The sequence below is a fragment of the Papio anubis genome, chromosome 6 (assembly GCF_008728515.1).
Source record: "Papio anubis isolate 15944 chromosome 6, Panubis1.0, whole genome shotgun sequence".
NCBI lineage: Eukaryota > Metazoa > Chordata > Mammalia > Primates > Cercopithecidae > Papio > Papio anubis.
In genome coordinates, this window is record NC_044981.1 from 146511116 (window position 1) to 146531881 (window position 20766).

General features: G+C 37.9%; 2 protein-coding genes across 6 annotated transcripts in view; one reads left to right on the plus strand and one right to left on the minus strand.

Annotated features, from left to right (window-relative positions):
* Window positions 1-7254, plus strand: part of ZUP1 (zinc finger containing ubiquitin peptidase 1) — a 33074-nt gene extending 25820 nt beyond the window's left edge. For 2 of the 3 annotated variants that reach the window (XM_003898270.5, XM_031667470.1), the window contains one exon: window positions 970-1219. In XM_003898270.5, the coding sequence (XP_003898319.2) occupies window positions 970-1017 (48 nt within the window). In that variant the 3' untranslated portion in view covers window positions 1018-1219. Of the gene's footprint in view, window positions 1-969; window positions 1220-2804; window positions 3035-6986 lie in introns of those variants that run through there. The other variant, XR_002521802.2, reaches the window with a different exon arrangement.
* RSPH4A (radial spoke head component 4A) lies at window positions 3861-20561 on the minus strand. 3 transcript variants are annotated; one of them, XM_009206225.4, is made up of 6 exons: window positions 19724-20561; window positions 13997-14231; window positions 8622-9362; window positions 7315-7419; window positions 6438-6555; window positions 3861-4633 (listed from the first exon to the last, which is right to left on the minus strand). In XM_009206225.4, the coding sequence occupies exons 1-6, from the start codon at window positions 20407-20409 to the stop codon at window positions 4611-4613; spliced, it is 1908 nt and encodes a 635-aa protein (XP_009204489.2). In that variant the 5' UTR covers window positions 20410-20561; the 3' UTR covers window positions 3861-4610. The 3 variants fall into 3 exon arrangements, with proteins under 3 accessions (XP_009204489.2, XP_003898320.2, XP_021793641.2); XM_003898271.4 differs by having other exon boundaries at window positions 7275-7419; XM_021937949.2 differs by lacking the exon at window positions 3861-4633 and having other exon boundaries at window positions 6388-6555.
* Between the last annotated feature and the right edge of the window lie 205 nt (window positions 20562-20766).

Below are 20766 nucleotides of genomic sequence, written 5' to 3' on the forward strand. Positions count from 1 at the left end.
TCTAGATGTTGGAGCACTTGTTTAGGTGAAGGGATTTATTTTAGACTATATCACCTAATGCAGTTCAGTTAAATAGTAAATACAAATTTATGCAATAGCCATGTTCCTTAATTCTTTTTCACATTATGATATGCAGTTTTATTTTTATTTTTATTTTTTATTTTTATTTTTTTGAGACGGAGTCTGGCTCAGTCACCCAGGCTGGAGTGCAGTGGCTCGATCTCGGCTCACTGCAAGCTCCGCCTCCCGGGTTCACGCCATTCTCCTGCCTCAGCCTCCCAATAGCTGGGACCGCCGCCACGCCTGGCTAATTTTTTGCGTTTTTAGTAGAGACGGGGTTTCACCGTATTAGCCAGGATGTTCTCAATCTCCTGACCTCGTGATCCGCCCGCCTCGGCCTCCCAAAGTGCTGGGATTACAGGCGTAAGCCACCGCGCCCGGCCGATATGCAGTTTTAAAGTTACCCCACTATATTCTTAATTTTCCATTGTGTCATTCTTGTATTCTCAGCTTGATTTAACTTAGTTTTAATTTAGCTTGGTTTGACATGTCTTGATTTGGAACTCAGGTTTTGAAAATAGCACAAACATTGAAAATTTTTTTGAAGTGACGTTTTTAAGACTATAATGAGGGATATGCATAATGTTTATAAAGTTTCTCTCTGCACAGCCCTGTCTTCCTCTAGCCTCCTCTGTTTTTGTTCATCTCTCTCTGACTTTGAGCCAGCATTTTACTTTTGACTCATTATTCCATAAAAAAGTGACATTTTCTATTTCATACTGTTTTGTCTTTATCTCGATAGGAATTTTCTTTGTTTATGTCTTGACTGGAAAAATGTTTATTCCTAACTTTATAAGTTTGAGAATACAATTTTTCTTTAGGAATTTTCATTATTATCTTGAAAAAAAAATCCAGATTCTAATTAATTGACTTATAGCTTAAAATTGTTTTTTAAAATTTCTTTTCAAGGCCAGGAGACAAGATTCTCAAGTCTTTACAGCCGAGAAGATTCCTTGAAGAATCAAGCATTTCAGTACTTGAGAACAATGCTTTGTTTTCTAAATGTAGATATTGAACTCCTTAACACAATTATGAATCTGTGAATTCTCTAAGTCTTAACATAATTTAATTTCTAAAATGCCTGTGTTAATTAAGTTATACCTATCATACTTCATTGTTTGGTAAGTATTTCAATAAAATGTCTTGTTTTTGCATTGTGGATTTTGTTTTTCTTATCTATGTTTCAGAAACCAGTTTTATTTTATAGCTGTAAGCTAATATGCATTGGGTCCTTACTTCTGTTAGGTACTCTTAGTATGTTACATATATTACTTAATTTAATCTTCAGAATAGTTCTGTGAGACAAGTACTATTATTAACCCCATGAAGAAGCAACCTAAAGCCCTGAGAGGTTAGTAATATGCCCAAGAAAATAATCTTGATCCAGGGTATGAACCTAGGCTATATCACTTCCAAGCAAACTCTTACCATTAAACTATTTGGCTGTCTTCCATTAGAGAACATATATAATAAAATGTCTTCCTCACTGCTTAGAAATAATATTTAGCAGGCATAGTTCTATAAACAAGGATTTGCTTTTATTGTTTAACCATACAACTGTGATTTAGAGTCTTGTGTTTAATGTGTTCTGTAGAAAAGAAACTTTCCACTTCTTGTTGGATATGCCATGTGTGGTTGCAACCAAGAATCCTGGCCAATGTAATTCATCAAAAAATTACCAGAAGCTCACAGTCCATGGGTAGAACTTAGCTGGAACCAAACCAACATTGGAAACTAGAATATGGTCTAATTTATAGAAGGAACAATCTGGTTAGGAGCCCATAATTTAGATCCCAGAGAGGCTACATCTGATTGGCATGAGGCTATCTAATGGGACAGAGGCAGTTCCTCAAAAGGAAATCAGGGTAGATAAGGAAATGGATATTAAGCAACAAAAAAGAACATGTCTACTATGTCGTGAAAATGAATAACAACCAACATGAATGAAGTCTTGTGAATTTTAGGTATGCCAACAAAGATTGAAAGTTGCACTTCAAGAATGAAATAGTATTGCCAATTTAATTTTGGAAACCATCTTTCCTGATGTTCTGTCCTTCAGACTGGTAACCAGTTTTCTTTCTTTTTTTTTTTTTTTTTAATTTTTTGAGACATGGTCTTGCTCTGTCACCCAGGCTGGAGTGCAGTGGCATGATCATAGCTCACTTGACCTCCTGGGCTCAAGTGATCCTCCCATCTCAGTCCCCCAGGCGCAGTTTTCTACTTTATATCCCCTTGCAGTTATCCTGGGTTTTTTTGTTTGTTTGTTTTCTTGAGATGGAGTCTCATTCTGTTGCCCAGGCTGGAGTGCCAACGGTGCGATCTTGGCTCACTGCAGCCTTCACTTCCTGGGTTCAAGCGATTCTCCTGCCTCAGCCTCACAAGTAGCTGGGATTACAGGCATATGCTATGATACCCAACTAATGTTTGTATTATGTTTGTATTTTTAGTAGAGATGAGGTTTCGCCATGTTGGCCAGGCTGGTCTCAAACTCCTGACCTTAGGTGATCCACCTGCCTTGGCCTCCCAAAGTGCTGGGATTACAGGTTGAGCCACTGTGTTACCTGATAATGTGATAACCTCCTAACTGGTCTTGTCTCAAGTCTGGATTCTCTCTCATCCATCTACACTGTAGCAAAATGTTCTCAAATACAAATGTTTGTGTGACTTTCTAGTGTAATCCTCTTCACTGTTCATGGGTAAAATCCGGACTTCCTACACACTATAGCCCTGCTTTGCCCCTGCAGGCTCATCTCTCACCACTTCTTGCAGTTGAAATTTCATTCCTTTCAGCCAAAAGTCCTTTGGCAGGATGCAGCTGATGCCACCAAGAACCTTCTCCCATAGCACTCCACCTGGTGGCTCTTAGAAGTGCTTCCTGACTTGCTGAAGTCTGAAGTCAGTCATCTTAAGTGTTTGACAACAATGTTACTCCAAGTGCAGATCTGTGATCTGCAAACTGAAGGTCTGTGGCAAGGTAAGTACAGATGTTGAGAACTGCTGTGTCATTTTATTTTTTAAAAAACAACAGTAATGAATTGGAATTTTTTTTTAACTTACCAAAATTCCTTTATCATAGAATTTGAGAAGCACTGTTCTGTGTTACCTGTAATATTTGTATCATAACACTTGCTAAATTGCAATTGATTTTACATTTCTATTTACCTTTTTATAGTTCTCTCTTCAGTGAAAGCTCTATGATTTCAAGAGTAGTGCCTAATTTTTAGTCATAGCCACAGGTATATCTGGTACCTATAGGACTTAAAAATGTTTTTTTAGTGAGGGAAAATAATGTTTTAGAGAAGTAGTGCTAGAAAATATAAGTCAAGTCTCTGGCTGTATCCAGCTAACCATATCTGTGCAAAGCAAATCATTTTTCCCCAATCAGTTCAAATCAATTTCTGTAGGATGAAAGAGGAGTCTGAGAAGACTTTGAGAAGTAACAAAAGGGTTAAAAATTTACCAGCCTGGCTAACATGGTGAAACCCCATCTCTATGAAAAATACAAATAAAGCCAGGCGTAGTGGCGCGCACCGGTAGTCCCAGCTTCTCGGGAGGCTGAGGCAGGAGAAACGCTTGAACCCAGGAGGCAGAGGTGGCAGTGAGCCGAGATTGCACTACTGCACTCTAGCCTGGCGACAGAGACTCTGTCCCAACCACCTCCCCACCAAAAAAATAAAAATAAAATAATTCAGTGTTCCCTACAGTTTTAAGCAGGTTATGGAATTATGATACTATCTCAAGCAGGAAAAATGAATATATATGCTATACAGTGTTTGCACAATATCACAGTCACGACCATAGGTAATTACAAAGGTTTAAGAATACATGCTGAGATCAGTTCTTAACAAAGGTTAACAATACATTACTTTAGTAACAATATTTTTTGTTTTCATACCCCTTGACACTCTTTAAAAAAGTATTGATGTTTCCAAGAATTTCCTGTGGGTTGTATCTTCCAGTGTTTGTCATATTACAAATTAAACCTGAGACCATTTATTTATTTATTTTAATTGTTTTACCTCACCTGGACCATGTGAAACCTAAGCCCTTTTAAAAACAAAAATGTACAAGCACATATTCCATTATCCATAACCCTCAGAACAGTGATTTGATTGCATATTATTTAGCCTCTGGAAAATCCCATGAGTATCTTTCAATAAAAATGTTAATATTTCTACATGTGAAATTTCAAGCTTGATATTTTCAAGATTGACTTTTGCAGTTGAATAATTTCTGACATGTGTATGTATATACACACACAGAAAAGTGTAAAATTAGTCTCATATAAGGGGTATGTGTGTATCAGTGTCACATAAAACCAGGCTAATTTTATGTTTATTAGTCATAATCATCTTCCTCATCTTCATCTTCCTCAGATTCTTCATTCTCAGCTGCAAGTAGAACTGCTTCTTGTGCAGCCCTGAAAGCTTGCTCCTCCTCCACACTGGGGTCATCCATTTCTGTAATTTCTGGTCCACTGGGGTATTCTTGATAAACTGGTGGTGGAACTGGGGGTGTATAATTGTCTGGACTATACTTATGACCCCAACCTATGTAGAAATTTTCAAATTTTCTGTAAGTAAAAAAAAAAAAAAGGAAAGAAAAAAAGATCATTATATAATTTCTCAGAAAAATGGACCCTTCTGTAATATTAAAGTACTTAGAATATCATGGTCCTATAATTTAAAAAGCAATACATGTAAAATGCTAGAAGTAAAATATTCCTCAATGATTTTTCTACCACAGGGAATTGTTTTCATTCAAACTGCTTAAGCTGGTTAAAAAAAAACTGTGGGACTAGACACTGTTAAAATGTACCCTACACCTAGACCACAAGCAAAAGCCTTTCTTCCTTCAATTATTTTCAGGAGAAAAAAAAAAAAGTTATTACCTTCCACAAAGTTAGAAAGATTTAAAAATAGCTAACCCTGCAGACTCCTGCCTGGGCAAGGAGTTGGGCTTGTAGTTAGAAACCTATGTGTTACTTTTTTTTAGGTATGACCATAGGCAATCACAAAGAGTTTACCTGGCACACCAGACTTGGAGTACAATGCATTGCTGTTTTTACGGGAAGTTGCAGTCAAGGATGCTGGCCCCTTTGGCTAGTCATGCTCTTCAATGTTTGCATTCCTAGACCAAGTGCTTCCATTCCTAGGTCTCTTTATCTGAGGCCTTCAGCAGAGACCTTTCCAGCCCCTCCTTTCTCTGCTCTCTGTGCTCAGCACTTTTTCACTTCCAGCCCCTCTCATCCTCCTCTTGGTCTCCAGGTCTGTAAAACTGCAGGAGCCATTTGAGGATTCCCTTGTCAATGAGATGACCCCAGCACCTCCACATCTATGATAGCCATATCTGTGCTGATCCACCTGACTCTCCACTAGAGGGTCATTCCATGGGGGAAAATGGAACGGGGATGTCAAAGCTTTCTCTTGCTTATACTATCACAGTAAATGATTGAAGGCTTAACTCTCATTTTTAGCTTGTTGTGCTTTAATGGCTACTCTAACACCTGGCTGCTCAGCTTTCTCTCCAGATAAGCTAAGCTTCTGACACTGGGTTATTAGGAAAGAAATGGAAACATAAGACAAATAGAAGTATATGTTCTAGGTAAGGGATAAAATTATTTTCAGTGTCCTCTTGATCTTAATTCCTTTGAAAGCGATAGCCTATTTTAATTATCTTTTATCAAGATTTCCAACAAAAATGATCTGAGATTTAAACTAATTTAAATACAGCTTAGAAATACCTCCATTAATCTTCTAAGTGAATGAATAAGTCATTACCCAAATAATCATTGATGAAAAACCATATTTTATTTCAACAAACTGATAAGATGAAAGGGTAGAAGTCCGAATTACTACTTAATGTCCTGAATTTGATGTTTTATTGTGTATCACAGATGTTATTTTAATAAATTTTATGCCAAACACACATAATATGCCAAAGATGCGTTAAAACGATAGTAGCGGCCAGGCATGGTGGCTCAAACATGTAATCCCAGCACTTTGAGAGGCCGAGGTGGGGTAAATCATGAGATCAGGAGTTTGAGGCCAGCCTGGCTAACATGGTGAAACCTCGTATCTACTAAAAAAAAAAAAAATACAAAAATTAGCTGGGCACAGTGGTGCATGCCTGTAATCCCAGCTACTGGGGAGGCTGAGGCAGGAGAATAGTTTGAACCCAGGAGGCGGAGGTTGCAGTGAGCTGAGATCATGCCACTGCACTCCAGCTTGGGTGACAGAGCAAGACTCTGTCTCAAAAAAACAAAACAAAACAACAACAAGAAAACAATGATAGTAGCTTAACATTGTAGTGGTTATTTATAATTTCCAGAGCTTAACTAATCACAGAAATGGCTTTATAAGTGGTCAGATACTTACTTGCCATTGGAGAAGGCATATGCTCCAGGCCAAAGGTTGGATTGAAGGACTGCAATAGCATATTGTGGAATGAGATTTGAGGATAACCGTGTTGTCCAAGGGGGTATATTCTGAATCTCTGGAACCCAAAGAGAAATGCAAAAGCTTAATTCCTGACTAGACAAGAATCTACTGTGTAAGCTATTTTTTTAAGTCCACACATGCATGCACAAACACAGATACACACATATTTGATATAGAAAGGAAAAACAGCAGCAGCTTAACAAAATCAGGAGGGTACTTCATGAATGTTTTGGAACAATGGAATTTGAAATATATATCTCCATTTTTGCAACCAAGACAAGAAGTTTTATTAAGGGAAAGGAGGCTTGTGTGGTAGAGTGAGTAGTATTTGATGGCCTAATGAAAGGTATATTATTATTAAATGAGATCAAGGGTTGCAAGCACAAATACTCCAAAACTGAAGGGAAAGAAATAATATAGGAATGAGAGTAGAGTTTTTAAAAACCAGGACCAAGAATATTTATGCCATTTGTTTATGGTCTGCAGAATGCAAGACAAGAATAATAAAGGAGACAATTGTCAACATTTCCAGAAAGCGCTACAGCCAACTTATGTTTCCTCTCTACATGACTCCTTCAACCTCTGTCAGACAACATTGATGTGGCCAGCTATATTCTTCACTCCCTATCATCCCAGAACACGAATGGGAAGAGGATGAGACCTTGGCTCTTGTTCACTTTTTAGAGCTTTCTAACTCTCATATTTACTATATAACGCATATAGTATATTATGTTGTTTGTGTGTCTGTGTGTGATAATAGTTATGTAAAATAACCTAAATCTTCAGAGATTGGTGTCAAAAGAGGAGGCCCCACTTCCTGTTCTATGTAGTCAGGCTCTTCTTTTTCTTCATCTTCTTCCTCTCCTTCCTCTTCTTCTTCCTCGTTTTTTTGTATGGAGTTGAACCAATTACAGCGACCCTAGGAATGAATGTTGCAAGATTTAGTAGTCTAATGGGGACCTTAAAATTTCAGAACATTCATTTGAATTGATCAGGATGAAGCGTCACTCTGGGAATTTAATCGATTATTCATTCATTCATTCTATGTACATTTTCCAAGTGCTAGTTTCATCTAGGTTGTTTCAAGGAAAAAGCCATGCTATTTATTTTGAGAATTTGCCAAATTCTTGAAGTCACAGAATGTGTATTTTAAAATTATCACTTATATTTTAAAATTAGCAGAACCTTAGTGAAAAAGGTAAGAGTGTTATTTTACTGGTTTGTGGTAAATAATCTATGAGAGAGCTGAAGCTATTATGATAATGATTATTAACAATAACATTTAAATGTGGTAATAAGATTATTTATGGAGGTTTAGGGTTTATAATGTCTCATTTAGTTAACTCTTATGTAGAGAAAGCTAAGAGTATCTCTTATCTAGATCAAAGTATAATGAAGATTTTCTACCTGCAGATGAGGTAGTATAGCACAAGGGTTAAGTGGATGCACTGGGTCCATTCTGTGCAGTCTCACATCTGATTCTGTTCCTTATTAGCTATGTTCCTTTTGTCACATTTCCTAAACTCTCTGTTTCTATGTCCTCATCTGAAAATTGAGGATAATAATACTGTTTCATGGGGTTGTTGTAAAGATTAAATCTTATACACACACACACACACACACAAACACACGCACATGTGGAACAATAGGTGTTACATAACTGCTATATAGCACTGTTACTTTGTTTTTTGTTTTTGTTATAATCCCTTACTGTTCTTGACATAAAAGCTACATGTATTACAGAGATAAAATTAAAGAACTGTTTTCAAAATTAATGTACCCATCTATATTAAACATATAAAAAAATTGCGTAATTGCAGAACACACAAATCTAAATCTGTACATCATTTGTCAAATGTTCCACAGAAGAATGTGTTTTATTTTCAAATAGAAAATAAAGTCTGTTTGGAGATCCCTGGGACCTTCAGTTATATAGACAATTATATAGACACCGGAATTTTATATTACTCTGCATTTTTGGCTGTGTTTTTAATTATCTCTTTTCCTGCCTATTAAATAGAATCCAAAGGCCTTTATTTTGTGTATCTTCATGCATTATAGTGATAATTTAATGAATATTTGCTTAATTACCTGATAGATTGAGAACTGCAAAGCTCCTACCTGAGAGAGAATATGCTGTACATGATGAACCCAATTGGATAGGGATTCTACTAGATCAATCACTTGGATGCCTTCGAAATCAGGGTTTTCCTCAAAGCTATTTTGCCCACCTTCTACCTCTTCTTCTTCCTCTCCTTCCTCTTCACCAAACTGATAAAATCCTAGAGGACTGACGTGGGTTCCTGCTGAAATTCGGGCAATTTGCGCTCGTAAATAATTACTCTCATTTCCTGGGAAAGGTGGGTAGCTTATGATGGGAGCATCCAATCGCCCAGTGAAAAATTTCTTGATTTTTCTTGCAATTACAATTTGTGCAGGTATAACTGGTGGTAACTTCACCCATGGTCTTCCTGGTTCATTGCAAACAAAATAGACATATTTGTTGGCACCTGTTCTACTTTCTTCTTTTGGTATAGCCTGTGGGGCCTTGTAAAAGGATTTTGGTAATTCATCTTCCTCATCTTCATCAGCTTCACTTTCTCCATTGTCCCTCTCTTCAGCCACATCTTCCTCTTCCACTTCCTCTTCATCTTCCCCCTCACGAAACTCCACTTCAGCTACAATATAATTCATTTCCAGACCCAAGATCTTTCCCCAGAAGCGGCATCTTTGGATTGGGTGGGTGTCAGTAAGCTGTTTGAGGGCAAGAAATATGCGGTATGTCTCATCTGTGCCCAAACCAACTCCAGCTTGTTCAAAATAAAAAGCTGACTCCATTACATTTGGAAGAGCGTTTTCTGCCTGCGGAAACAAATGCTGTGGTTAAAATTTATCGATAAGACAAATGCTTGCTTCCCTTGTCTTTTTAATGTATCTTGATATTCTACTTTCTCCACCACTTCTTTGACATTTCTCTCAAGATTTAGATCAAATTGGCTGGGCACGGTGGTTCACACCTGTACTCCCAGCACTTTGGGAGGCTGAGGTGGGTGGATCACCTGAGCTCAGGAGTTCAAGACCAGCCTGGCCAACATGGTGAGACCCCCGTCTCTAATAGAAATACAAAAATTAGCTGGGCATGGTGGTGCCTGCCTGTAGTACCAGCTACTTGGGAGGCTGAGGCAGGAGGATCACTTGAACCCGGGAGGAGGAGGTTGCAATGAGCTGAGATTGCACCACTGCATTCCAGCCTAGGCAACAGAGTGAGACTTCATGTCAAAAAACAAACAAAAATACTTAGATCAAAGTATGATAATTCCTGAATCTCTGTTCTTCTCTCATTATTTATAAATGTAGCTTCTCTTGTATCTTATACTCATTAATGTATAATAGCTACCTTGTTTATGTACATATCTTAGGTAGAGAAAATTTAATAATCAGTATGAATAATAAAAATTCAACATTCCTGTTTTATAAAAAAATATTTAAGTGACTCCCTTACTATCCTAAAATAAGATGTAGAATAACTATGTACACATATATTTAGAACAAAATAATGGTTTTACATATGTCTATATTACTATATATCTTTAAAAATAATAAACATTTATTAAGTGCATGGTTTTATATATATAGGACCACTAAAAATTAATATAGTATCCTGTGTAATGTAATGTATAGAATAAATAAAAGGAACATATAATAAAGTACTCATGTCTATACTTGAAGACATAATGTAGTCAGATGCTCCTCCTACTTATAATAAATTATTTTGAATTTAAAATGAGAGAAATAAAAAAATTCCACAAAAGAAATACAGAGAAATGAATAAGCAGAGTCTCAAATGAACCATAGAAACACATTTGTGAAGGCTGGGCGTGGTGGCTCACGTCTGTGATCCCACCACTTTGGGAGGCCAAGTCAGGCAGATCACAAGCAAGACCATCCTGACTAACATGGTGAAACTCCATCTTTACTAAAAACACAAAAAATTAGCCGGGTGTGGTGGCGGGCACCTGTAGTCCCAGCTATTCGGGAGGCTGAGACAGGAGAGTGGCATGAACCCAACAGGCAGAGCTCACAGTAAGCCGAGATGACGCCACTGCACTCCAGCCTGGATCACAGAGAGAGACTCCATCTCAAAAAAAAAAATAGAAAAAAGAAAGAAAGAAAAAGAAACACATTTGTGAAAAAGTAGGAAAGAACTTCAACTATAGGTCAAGAAAACTTGCAAGACAAACCTTGACCCTCAAGATGAAGAACTTGAGAGCTCTGCTATTCTTATAAATGATATGCTATTATTTATATTATAATTGTAGTGTCAAAATAAGTATAATGACTTTTTAAAATCCTCATCGCCTTGATGTAGGATTGCAAAAGTCTTTCCTTGACATTTGCTGTACCTATCCTATTTGGCCCTTTAGAACTATTTCATCTTAAGTCTCTTTAATTGCTCCCTTATTTCTTGAGCTCCAAATGTTGATGTTGTTAAAATATCCTTTTCACTTACCGCATCTCTCAACACTTTATGCTTGGAAGAGTTCTCCACACCACTTCAAGTGATAAGTGGCTGTTTAAAGTTTCTTTAACTCTGATTTTCTTCCATATTCTACACATATTTCTAGCCACTTCTGATAAATTTCACTTAAGTATTCTAAAAATACCTCAGTTTAATATTTAATTCACGTTTCTCTCAAAGTTTTCTCTTTTTTCTATGTACTCTTTCTTCACCAGTGACATCTCAGTTTCTCACACCAGAAAGTTTGGTCATCTTTGTTTCCTCTGACTTCCTTGACCTTCAATATTTAAGTAGTTAGATTCCTATTGATTCTAGCACATAAAAATTTGTTGGCATTATTTCCTCCTCTTATATTCATTTATACTGCATTAGTCACCATCCTCACTACTTGTGCTATAGCAGAAAGCTTCTAACGCTCTCCTCCCGGCCCCATTCTACCTTTCTTTTTTCATTATCTTTCATATTATGATCAGAGTTATCTTTCTAAACCAAAAGTCAGACCATGCTATTCTCTATTTAAAAACTTCTTACTGTTTACAAGAAAGAAGTTACTTATCAACGCACAAAGAACAGTCTGGCTTTAAGCACTCTGTTTGCTTCATTTCCATCAATCACTCCCTCAAACCCACACTCGACTTTTCCAAACATCAAATAATCTTTCCTGATTATTTTATTGTTCTTTTTTCTAAGAATTTAATTTCTAAGAGTCTTCACCTGGTGAACTCCTGCTTATCCTTCATGGCCCAAATGAAATATTACCTCCACTAAAAAGCCTTGCCCAATTACCAATAGTAGAGTTAGTTGTTCCATTCTGTCATTTATCATGTTGTCAAAACAATATAATAATAATTGCTACTATTAAGTTCCTATTATAGGCCAAATCCTTTATATATACTACCTCCACCCCTCAGGTTTTTGCCATTTGATTGTCCTTAAGGCTTGGAAAGTTTAGCCTCTTGCTCAAAATCACACAACTAGCAAGCTAGTTGAACTAGGATTCTAACTCAGATCTGGCTACCTCCAAAGCCCATGTTTACTCCATCAAATGAGGCTAGCTCTTTATTGCACTAATCAAATGGCTTTCCAGTCTTTTTTGCCTTTCTCTAAATTGTAAGCAACTTAAAGTCAGAAAAGTCTTTTTCCCATGTGTATCTCAGTACTCGGAATGCAGTAGTCACATTGTGTATGAATAAATGGGTGAATGAATAAATGAATGCTGAAGACTAAGCAAATGAATTCTGGTGTGGTTAAAGGAAGGAATAAAAACATGAACACTCTAAACATGTAAGTCAGGGACGGGGTTGGTCATGTAGTTCATATTTCAGTGCATCAGAGAGACCTCTCTGTCTATCTGTTCCTGCATCTTTCTACTTTCTGAGGTGGAGCTTTTAGTCTTCACCTGATGACTCAGCTGTTCCAGGCTGTAAAGCCAATCTTATCCCTTATGAGGAAGATTTATGGAATCTAGTTAAAGGGCCCAGGTCCCATGATCAAAACAGCTTATTTGTATTCTCACCCCATATCCTAGTTTTAGGACGCAAAGTCCTACCTTGTGATGCTGTGCCTATAAAGGGCACCCATTCTTACCCTGAAGTCTGAAGTTTCTTTGATTAACTCCTGCATGAGAATGCCTGCCTATCTGCCTCATCTCCATATGCTGTTCGCTCCCAGACTCATCATCACTGGATATGGCTACAGAACCAACTGCCACCTTGTTGAAACTGTCCAATGTCAACTCCTTGACACCTATCACCTGTTCCTTTTGTATGAGTACTACAGATCTTACTGTCAGTTAGCTCTCTCCTCGTAGGCTGCTTAGCCTAGAGACAGCATCTACTGTCTCTCTTCTCTCTTCCCTGACAGAGTGCTATTTTGAAAATACCTTACTCCAAACATCAAATTTGAAAGTATATAGACACATCTTAAATAATCTAGTGGTAACAGAACATAAGTTCAGCAGATGTGTACAAATTACAAGTATATGAGTATTTAGGAAACAGAATCGCCAATACTATTATGAAATATTTGAAATTAAAATTTCTTTGATATATAAGATTTTATTCTCTAATTATAGCTTTTTTCAATCTCTGTCACCAACTCCAAATATTTTCAACATTTTGTCTATGACGATTTAAAAAAGTATTTTACTCCTCTCCTCTTGTATTACATCCCATTGATGTAATATACATAATATCAAATCATAACATAAGGAGCTTGTCTTAGAAGAAAATACAAATGACATTAGAAGTGCTTGTGAATTTTCTAATAAATATGCAACTTGATTTAAAACCTGATTTTTAATTATCTAACATTTATTCATTATTCAACAAATCTTTAGCAAAAGATAGCTGTACATCTAGATCTGCACCAGGCACCTTGGAGAATATAAAATGTGAAGAAATCCTTTTCTCTAATATTAAGAAACTTAGCATACAAACCTATAACAATCTGTTTTAGCTTGCAAAATACTAAAACACAGTATGATAAAACAAGAAATCCCTAATCAAGGAAATGAGTAGTGTGAAATGAGGTTGACTAAAGAAGGCTTGAAGATACTTTCCAAAAATAAGATGCAAACACTATGTAAGAAGCTATAAAGGCCAGGTGCAGTGGCTCACTCCTGTAATCCCAACATTCTGGGAGGCCAAGGTAGGCAGATCACTTGAGGTCAGGAGTTTGAGACCAGCCTGGCCGATATGGCAAAACCCCATCTCTACTAAAAATACAAAAATTAGCTGGGCATGGTGGCACGTGCCTGAAGTCCCAGCTACTCAGGAGGCTGAGGGAGGAGAATCGCTTGACCCTGAGAGGTAGAGGCTGCAGTGAGCCAGGATCGTGCCATTGTACTCCAAGCCTGGGCACCTGTCTAAAAAAAAAAAAAGCTATAAAATACAGTTGGTATGAATTTAAAGCCACAGCTATTCATCCCAAATAAAATCCTAAGATTTAATTATTAAAATTTATAGTAGTGACTTACTATTTCATCTTCCAATTCTTGGTCAACTCCTTCCAAATGTCCCTGGAGAAAAAGAGCCTTTTGCTTTTCTGCTATTTCATATGTTGGAAGCATCTCATTCTCATTGTGGAGTGCATCAAATTTTTTACTAAAATGTGCCATCTTCACATCTTGGCTAATATTTTCAAAGATGTCGACAGCATTTTCAGGACGCTCATTTAATATCTTGGTCAACATATTAGAAAGATGATCATATCTATCCAAACAGAAAATTCCAGATAATATACATGTCAAGAGCATTTGAAGAAGCATTTTTCTTTGACATTTCTGAGGTCATTAGATAAATATAGACGTTAAATGAAAAACAAAAAAAGAAAAAATATAGCTTAGGTCAATTAATAGAAAGTAGGCAATTATTGAACAGCTATTTGCAGACTCAGTTAGTTTGTTTTTAGGGAACTTCAATAACTGAAAGTCTTCAGAGATTTTCAGTGGATAACACTTAAGGTAATTTCTACTATGCCAGAAATAACTTATCCTAGAGTTTTCCTCAGGAAATGATTCTAATATAATAAGGATGTTTAAGTTATTAAAGAAAAACATTTTAGAGCATGATACATATTCCACATCAGGTACATTTTCACATTTTATTTCTGAAATTACAATCTTTTGGTTATATATTTAAAAGTGATTAACATTATTTTTCACTGTTTACTATAACTTCTTTTCCATTCCCCTTCCCCTGCCCTCACCCAATCCAATTTGATTTCTAATCCTGTTGACTCTGTCTTTAAGATCTGTTCTCTTTCTTTCCATTTTTTTTAAGCCAATTGGTACTTCAGTGTTTCTCAGAGCATCTTGCATTTCATATTGTAACATCCACTTACACACAACAAAAAAGTGCCATTAAATATTACTTACCTTTATTGAAATGTGATACAATCTAACATTTTGTTCTATTCTATTACAAACACTGCCCTAGATTTTTATTTCACAACTGAATTAGTGAAATTGCCTCTATCCTCTCAGTAATTTATTACATTTTATATAGAACTGCTAGTGTTTGCTTTTTCAAATACCAGAATTACAAAGTGAATGTTAAGAGGCCAAAATGTCTGTCAAAGTGTTCCTGTGTCCTGTCAAAGTGCTCTTTTCTTGAGAAAAAACTCCTCTGTTTGATGTGGAAATTTGTATAAATTGCTTCTCTGGTGGATACGCATTGTATCTCTCCAACTTTGTTTCTAATTATTAGTTCATTTAGACCTTCTAATAAAATTACTTTCATATATTTGCTAAGTTCTACCTGGGAGCTTTTGCTTGCTGTGAACCATATATATAATTTCTCTCAAAAAATAATTTAAAACTTTCATTCTTAGGGACTTAGCACTCAAGTCATTCCCCAAAATCATCCTTCCCTGGTTCAGAGGGGTTCTTCCTGAGAACAATGATATGCTGCTCTGAAATGTTATTACATTATATATTTCCTATTCAGCAACTGCAGTAGGTTCTTCACGGCCAAGATTAGGATTTTGTATGTCTCCTCTCTTATTATAGTGAAACAAAATAAACAGTTGTTCAATAATTGCCTACTTTCTATTAATTGACCCAAGCTATATTTTTTGCTTTTTCTTTTTCATTTAATGTCTATATTTATCTAATGACCTCAGAAATGTCAAAGAAAAATATGTATATTATATGGGAGATCAATGTAAAGGGCAGTTAAAAATATTATACAGTATTTGAAGAATATAAAATTCCTTCCTCAAATAATTCTTGTAAATGAACAGAAATGTTTTGACTAGGAGTTTCTTTAAAACTTCATCAAGCTTCCTTAATATTCATGCACTGTTGAAACTCATGGAGAAGGCTGGGCGCAGTGGCTGCCTGTAATCCCAGCACTTTGGGAGCCAGAGGTGGGTGAACCACCGGAGGTCAGGAATTTACGACCAGCCTAACCAACATGGTAAAACCCCGCCTCTATTAAAAAAACAAAAATTAATCAGGTGTGGTGGCAGGCACCTGTAATTCCAGCTACTTGGGAGGCTGAGTCAGGAGAATCACTTGAACCCGGGAGGCGGAGGTTGCAGTGAGCTAGATCATGCTACTGCACTCCAGCATGAGTGACAAAGTGAGACTCCGTCTCGAAAAGAAAAGAAAAAGAAAACTCATGGAGAAGACTCCAGACGAAAAACACTGTTGGTTATCGGGCAATAGCTGGGTTAATAATGAAAGGGTTTGATCTGCTTCAATAGCAGATGTGGATGGCATCAAATTAGGGACTCTCAATCCAAATTTTCATTTTATTTTTCAGGTTTCAATATAATGCATATATGTGCTTTATTCAAGTCCACACCTGAAAATGCCTTTGTGTCAAATTATGAAATCTATGCATTAGGTTTTAATTTACAATTATAGTTTTTTCTATTAGGGAGGATTAACAATTTATTTTTTTAATGGAAGAAAAGGAGCAAGCAATTCTTTACTATAGCCTTTTAATTCAATGACGAAAAACCATTTTCAGATTCCATATTTCAGTCAAAGACTGTTTAAATTGCCATGAAAAATAGCTTTTATGGCTGTCAAATTAGATCTGCATATAAGAGATGGAGTTAGTCATCTTTTACTAAACAATTTTGAACTGCAGGCACTAAAGTACTTAGAGGATAGCAGTGAATATTATGGAAGACATTCACTTATTACCTCAGAGACAGCATTTGGAAATAAAATTAAATTTAGATATGTAAGTAATATCAATTATAAAATATAAAATAATTCAATAAAGAAAAATTTCTCATGTTTTTGCATTCAGTTTTAAATTGTTAGTGAACTCACAAGTATTTGTAATGTATTCCTTTGCAATTTTAATAGTTTGTAAATTCATGCTTGTTATATAACATAGGGCAATACGTCAAGAAGTTTATATCAGAAATTCAAGTAGAATCCACTGCAGGGTAGCAAATTACATTCTTGCAGCTTAAGTAAATTGTAGTTTAAAATATTAACTAATAGGCTGGGTGTGGTGGCTCACGCCTGTAATCCCAACACTTTGGGAGGCAGAGGCAGGCGGATCATGAAGTCAGGAGATCGAGACTATCCTGGCTAACACAGTGAAACCACGTCTCTACTAAAAATACAAAAAAAAAAAAAAAAATTAGCTGGGTGTGGTGGCGGGCGCCTGTAGTCCCAGCTACTCGGGAGGCTGAGGCAGGAGAATAGCGTGAACCTGGGAGGCAGAGCTTACAGTGAGCCAAGATCGTGCTACCGCACTCCATCCTGGGGGACAGAGCGAGACTCTGTCTCAAAAAAAAAAAAATTAACTAATAAATAGTATTTCAAACTGATCTCACATTTCATGAGATTTCTCACATCATACATTAATGTTTTTATTCATTAGACTTTACAATTTTATCTCCTATATCTTAAAGCCTAGTAATAGCTGCAAGTATTTGCCACAATGTATACTCAGTAGGCATTTAATTAATATTTACTGATTAATCAGGAAGCACCCCAATAGATTATGGTGAAAACTTGGGAATTATGATTTGTATACATTGGTTTTCATGCATAGTTTCTGACTCGTAAGTCTCATACCACTTTTCATTTCTCCCCAAGATAGGCCTTAGAAACTGAAAGTATACTCTAACCTTTCTCCATGTCTGGCCATAATGAAATTCTCTAACCTACTTTGTCTGATTGACGGTCATAAGACCCGCATTTCAAAAGAGGTCCTGCTCCATATCAAGGAGGAAAGAATGCTCCACAGAGAGGCCAAGAAGAATCTGGATAGGCCTTGCTGGGTCTCCCCACTCAGTCTCTTAGCATTAGATTATACCCCTATAAATCACATTTCTACACAGTCATCAATCATGCCTATCCAATAACATCTCCATAAAAGACCCAAGAGAACAGGTTTCGGGGAGCGTCTGCCAGCTGAACACATGGAGGTTGCTGGAGGGTGGCCTTCCCAGAGAGGGCATGGAAGCTTTGCACTCCCTACCCAATACCTCTTCATATGCATCCTGTGTAATCTCCTTTATAATAAGCCAGTAATATTAGTGTTTCCCTGAGTTCTGTGAGCCACTCTAGCACATCAGTCGAACCCAAGGAGGGAGTTGTGGGATCCCTGATTTATAGCTGGTTGGTCAGAAGCACAGGTTAATCAGCCTGGGGCTTGTGATTGGCATTGGAAGTGTGGGGAAGTCTTGTGGGATTGAGCCCTCAACCTGTGGGATCTGACGCTATCTCCAGGTGGATATGTCAGAATTGAATCAGAGGACACCTAGTTGGTGCCCGCTGCAGAAGGGATTGCTTGCTTGTGGATAGGAAAACAGAACCCCAAACATTCTGTCACAGAAGTGTTCTGTGTTGAGGCTGGGCACAGTGGCTCACGCCTGTAATCCCAGTTACTTGGGAGGCTGAGGTAGGAGAATCACTTGAACCCGGGAGGCAGAGGCTGCAATGAGCCGAGATGGTGCCACTACACTCCAGCCCGGGCGACAAAGCAGACTCCGTCTCAAAACAAAGACAAAACCAACAGCAACAACAAGAAGTCTTCTATGTTGGTTGTTGTAGAGTGAAAGAATATAAAAAGCATTCATTTCTTCTTACTCGATTAATAGTTGCTGGCATTGTGCTACCACTAAGTATATAGTGGTATACAAAATTCAGAGTCCCTACCCTTTGGGGGCCTGCAATCTAGTGGGAGAGTCAGATAATCAAATATAAGTCTATCTCTCTGTATATACAACTATAAATGACATTAAATGCTATGAAGGAAAAGAATAAGCTTTTTAGTAGTGTTCCATGGAAGTTGAGTTCCGAAGAATGAGGAGCCAGCCAGACAAAGACTTAGAAAAGAAGCCTTCTGGGCCCAGGGAACAGCCATGGGGCTGGAGCTTAGTGATGGAGGGAGAGGTAAGAGTCTGTAAGTGTTGTCAGCCACTGGAATCTTGAGCAAATTAGGTTCTCCATGACTTGGTCTCCTCATTTACAAAAACAAATGAGTTGTATTAGATGTTTTCCAAAATCCCTTCTAGCCCTAAAATACTATTGACCCTATCATTATGTAACTCTGGAAGCAAAAATCTATAGAAATCTACATTGTCGTAAGTTCTAAAATTAAAGCTATAATGGGATGGGCAGAACCTATGTAGACTATTGATCATCACATTTTAAGAGACTTGGATAAAATGGCATGTGTTCCAGGTGGCTTGTATAGTGACCAGTTCTCCTAGTTTGTGAGGACTAAGGGGTTTCTTAGGATAAAGAACTTTCAGCGCTCAGCCAAACTGAGATGGTGGTCACCCTAGCACAGCCTGGGTTGGGAACTCAAAAGCCATGCAAGCCATAGCATCTACAGATGAGAGACATATGATTGCTTTCACTGGTAGACAGTTATTTTTCACAAGTATCCTGGAGAGATGCTTGGACTTTATGGTCTTTATGATATCTTTCAAGCCCGAGACTCCATAATTCCTAAGTTTTATTTTTTGTGTGTGCCTAGGATCTTTGAAGAAGCTGCAGGAAAAGCAAAAAAAAAAAAAAGGTTAAGAAAAAGAAGGCATAAGAATCTCCATTAATGACCTGTTTTGAGTCATGTGATCCAGACTTATGTCATTAACTCTCTTTTACTAATACAATCTTTTCAAATATATTTTGATTCACTCACAGAAACACACTCTCACACAGACATACTCACATACCCTCTTGCTTTGCCAAACTTTTACCTTTTTTCCCTCTGAGACTTACAGATTAAAGCCCGACTTGCTACTAGTCTTCAGCAGGTAAGCCTTAGCATTCTGAATGGTGGTCTCAAGCATGCTGGGGGCCCCTTCAGAGCCCCCAGGCGCAGGCAGCTGTAAATCACAGTCACTGTTTGAGTCTGCCTCCTGAAAAACGTCAAATCTCAGCTCTTTCTGTTTAGCATCGTTATAGCTCACGTCCCTTGGTCCACACAGGTGGGGTTTGGGTTGCTGAGATTGTTGAAAGGTGTTTCGCTCTGACTGGCTTGTGTGAAGAGGAATTGATTCTCTTTTATCAGATGATTGTTCCAAAGGATCAGGATAAGGTGTTCCAGCTTCAGGAATCACACTCGTGGTCCTGTGTGACTGAGGTGGTGCCACGAGGTCTTGTCTGGCCGGAGCCGGGGGAGAAGGAGTGGAAGAGGGCTCCCGCAGAGACAGAGGAGCAGGTGATGATGTTTCTGGCCCCGCGGGGCCACCCAGAGGCGTCCTGGCTCTAGACTGGGGGCTCCAAGGACGGCTGCTTCGGGACTGGCGTCCAGTTTCTGGCCCCTGCTTCGCCTCCAAGGGCTCAGACGACTCAGGCTCAGAATATTGGGGAGAAGCTGCTGTCTTTCCTTCCCATGACCGCCTTGCTTCCCCTAGTTCTTCTTGGTTTTCTTTTTCTTGCTTCGGGGAGGTTGAGTCTTCCATGGAAGCAGTTCGAGAAAAAATGTTCTGGATGAAAGGGGCGTGAAAATATGGAAGAAGGCAACTCAGTTCAGTTACTTTGCCGCCGTCTCTTAAGCGATTTCTGGGTCCTGGTTGCTCTGTAAGTTGCTGCGTCCTATCTCCATAGCAACCCCAGGCCGGGTTCCTCTCAGAAAAACAGCGCCGTGTTGCCGGGATTCGAGGGCGGAGACTAAGAGAGAGATGAAAATCCTAGCTTTGTGATTTGGTATAACCTCGTTCTATCGCAGCCAATCCGACTTAGACTCGACCAGTCTTGCTTGGAAACTGAGAACTCCAGGTCCTGCGCCTTGAGCACAAAGCAGGAAGAATGGCGACCCC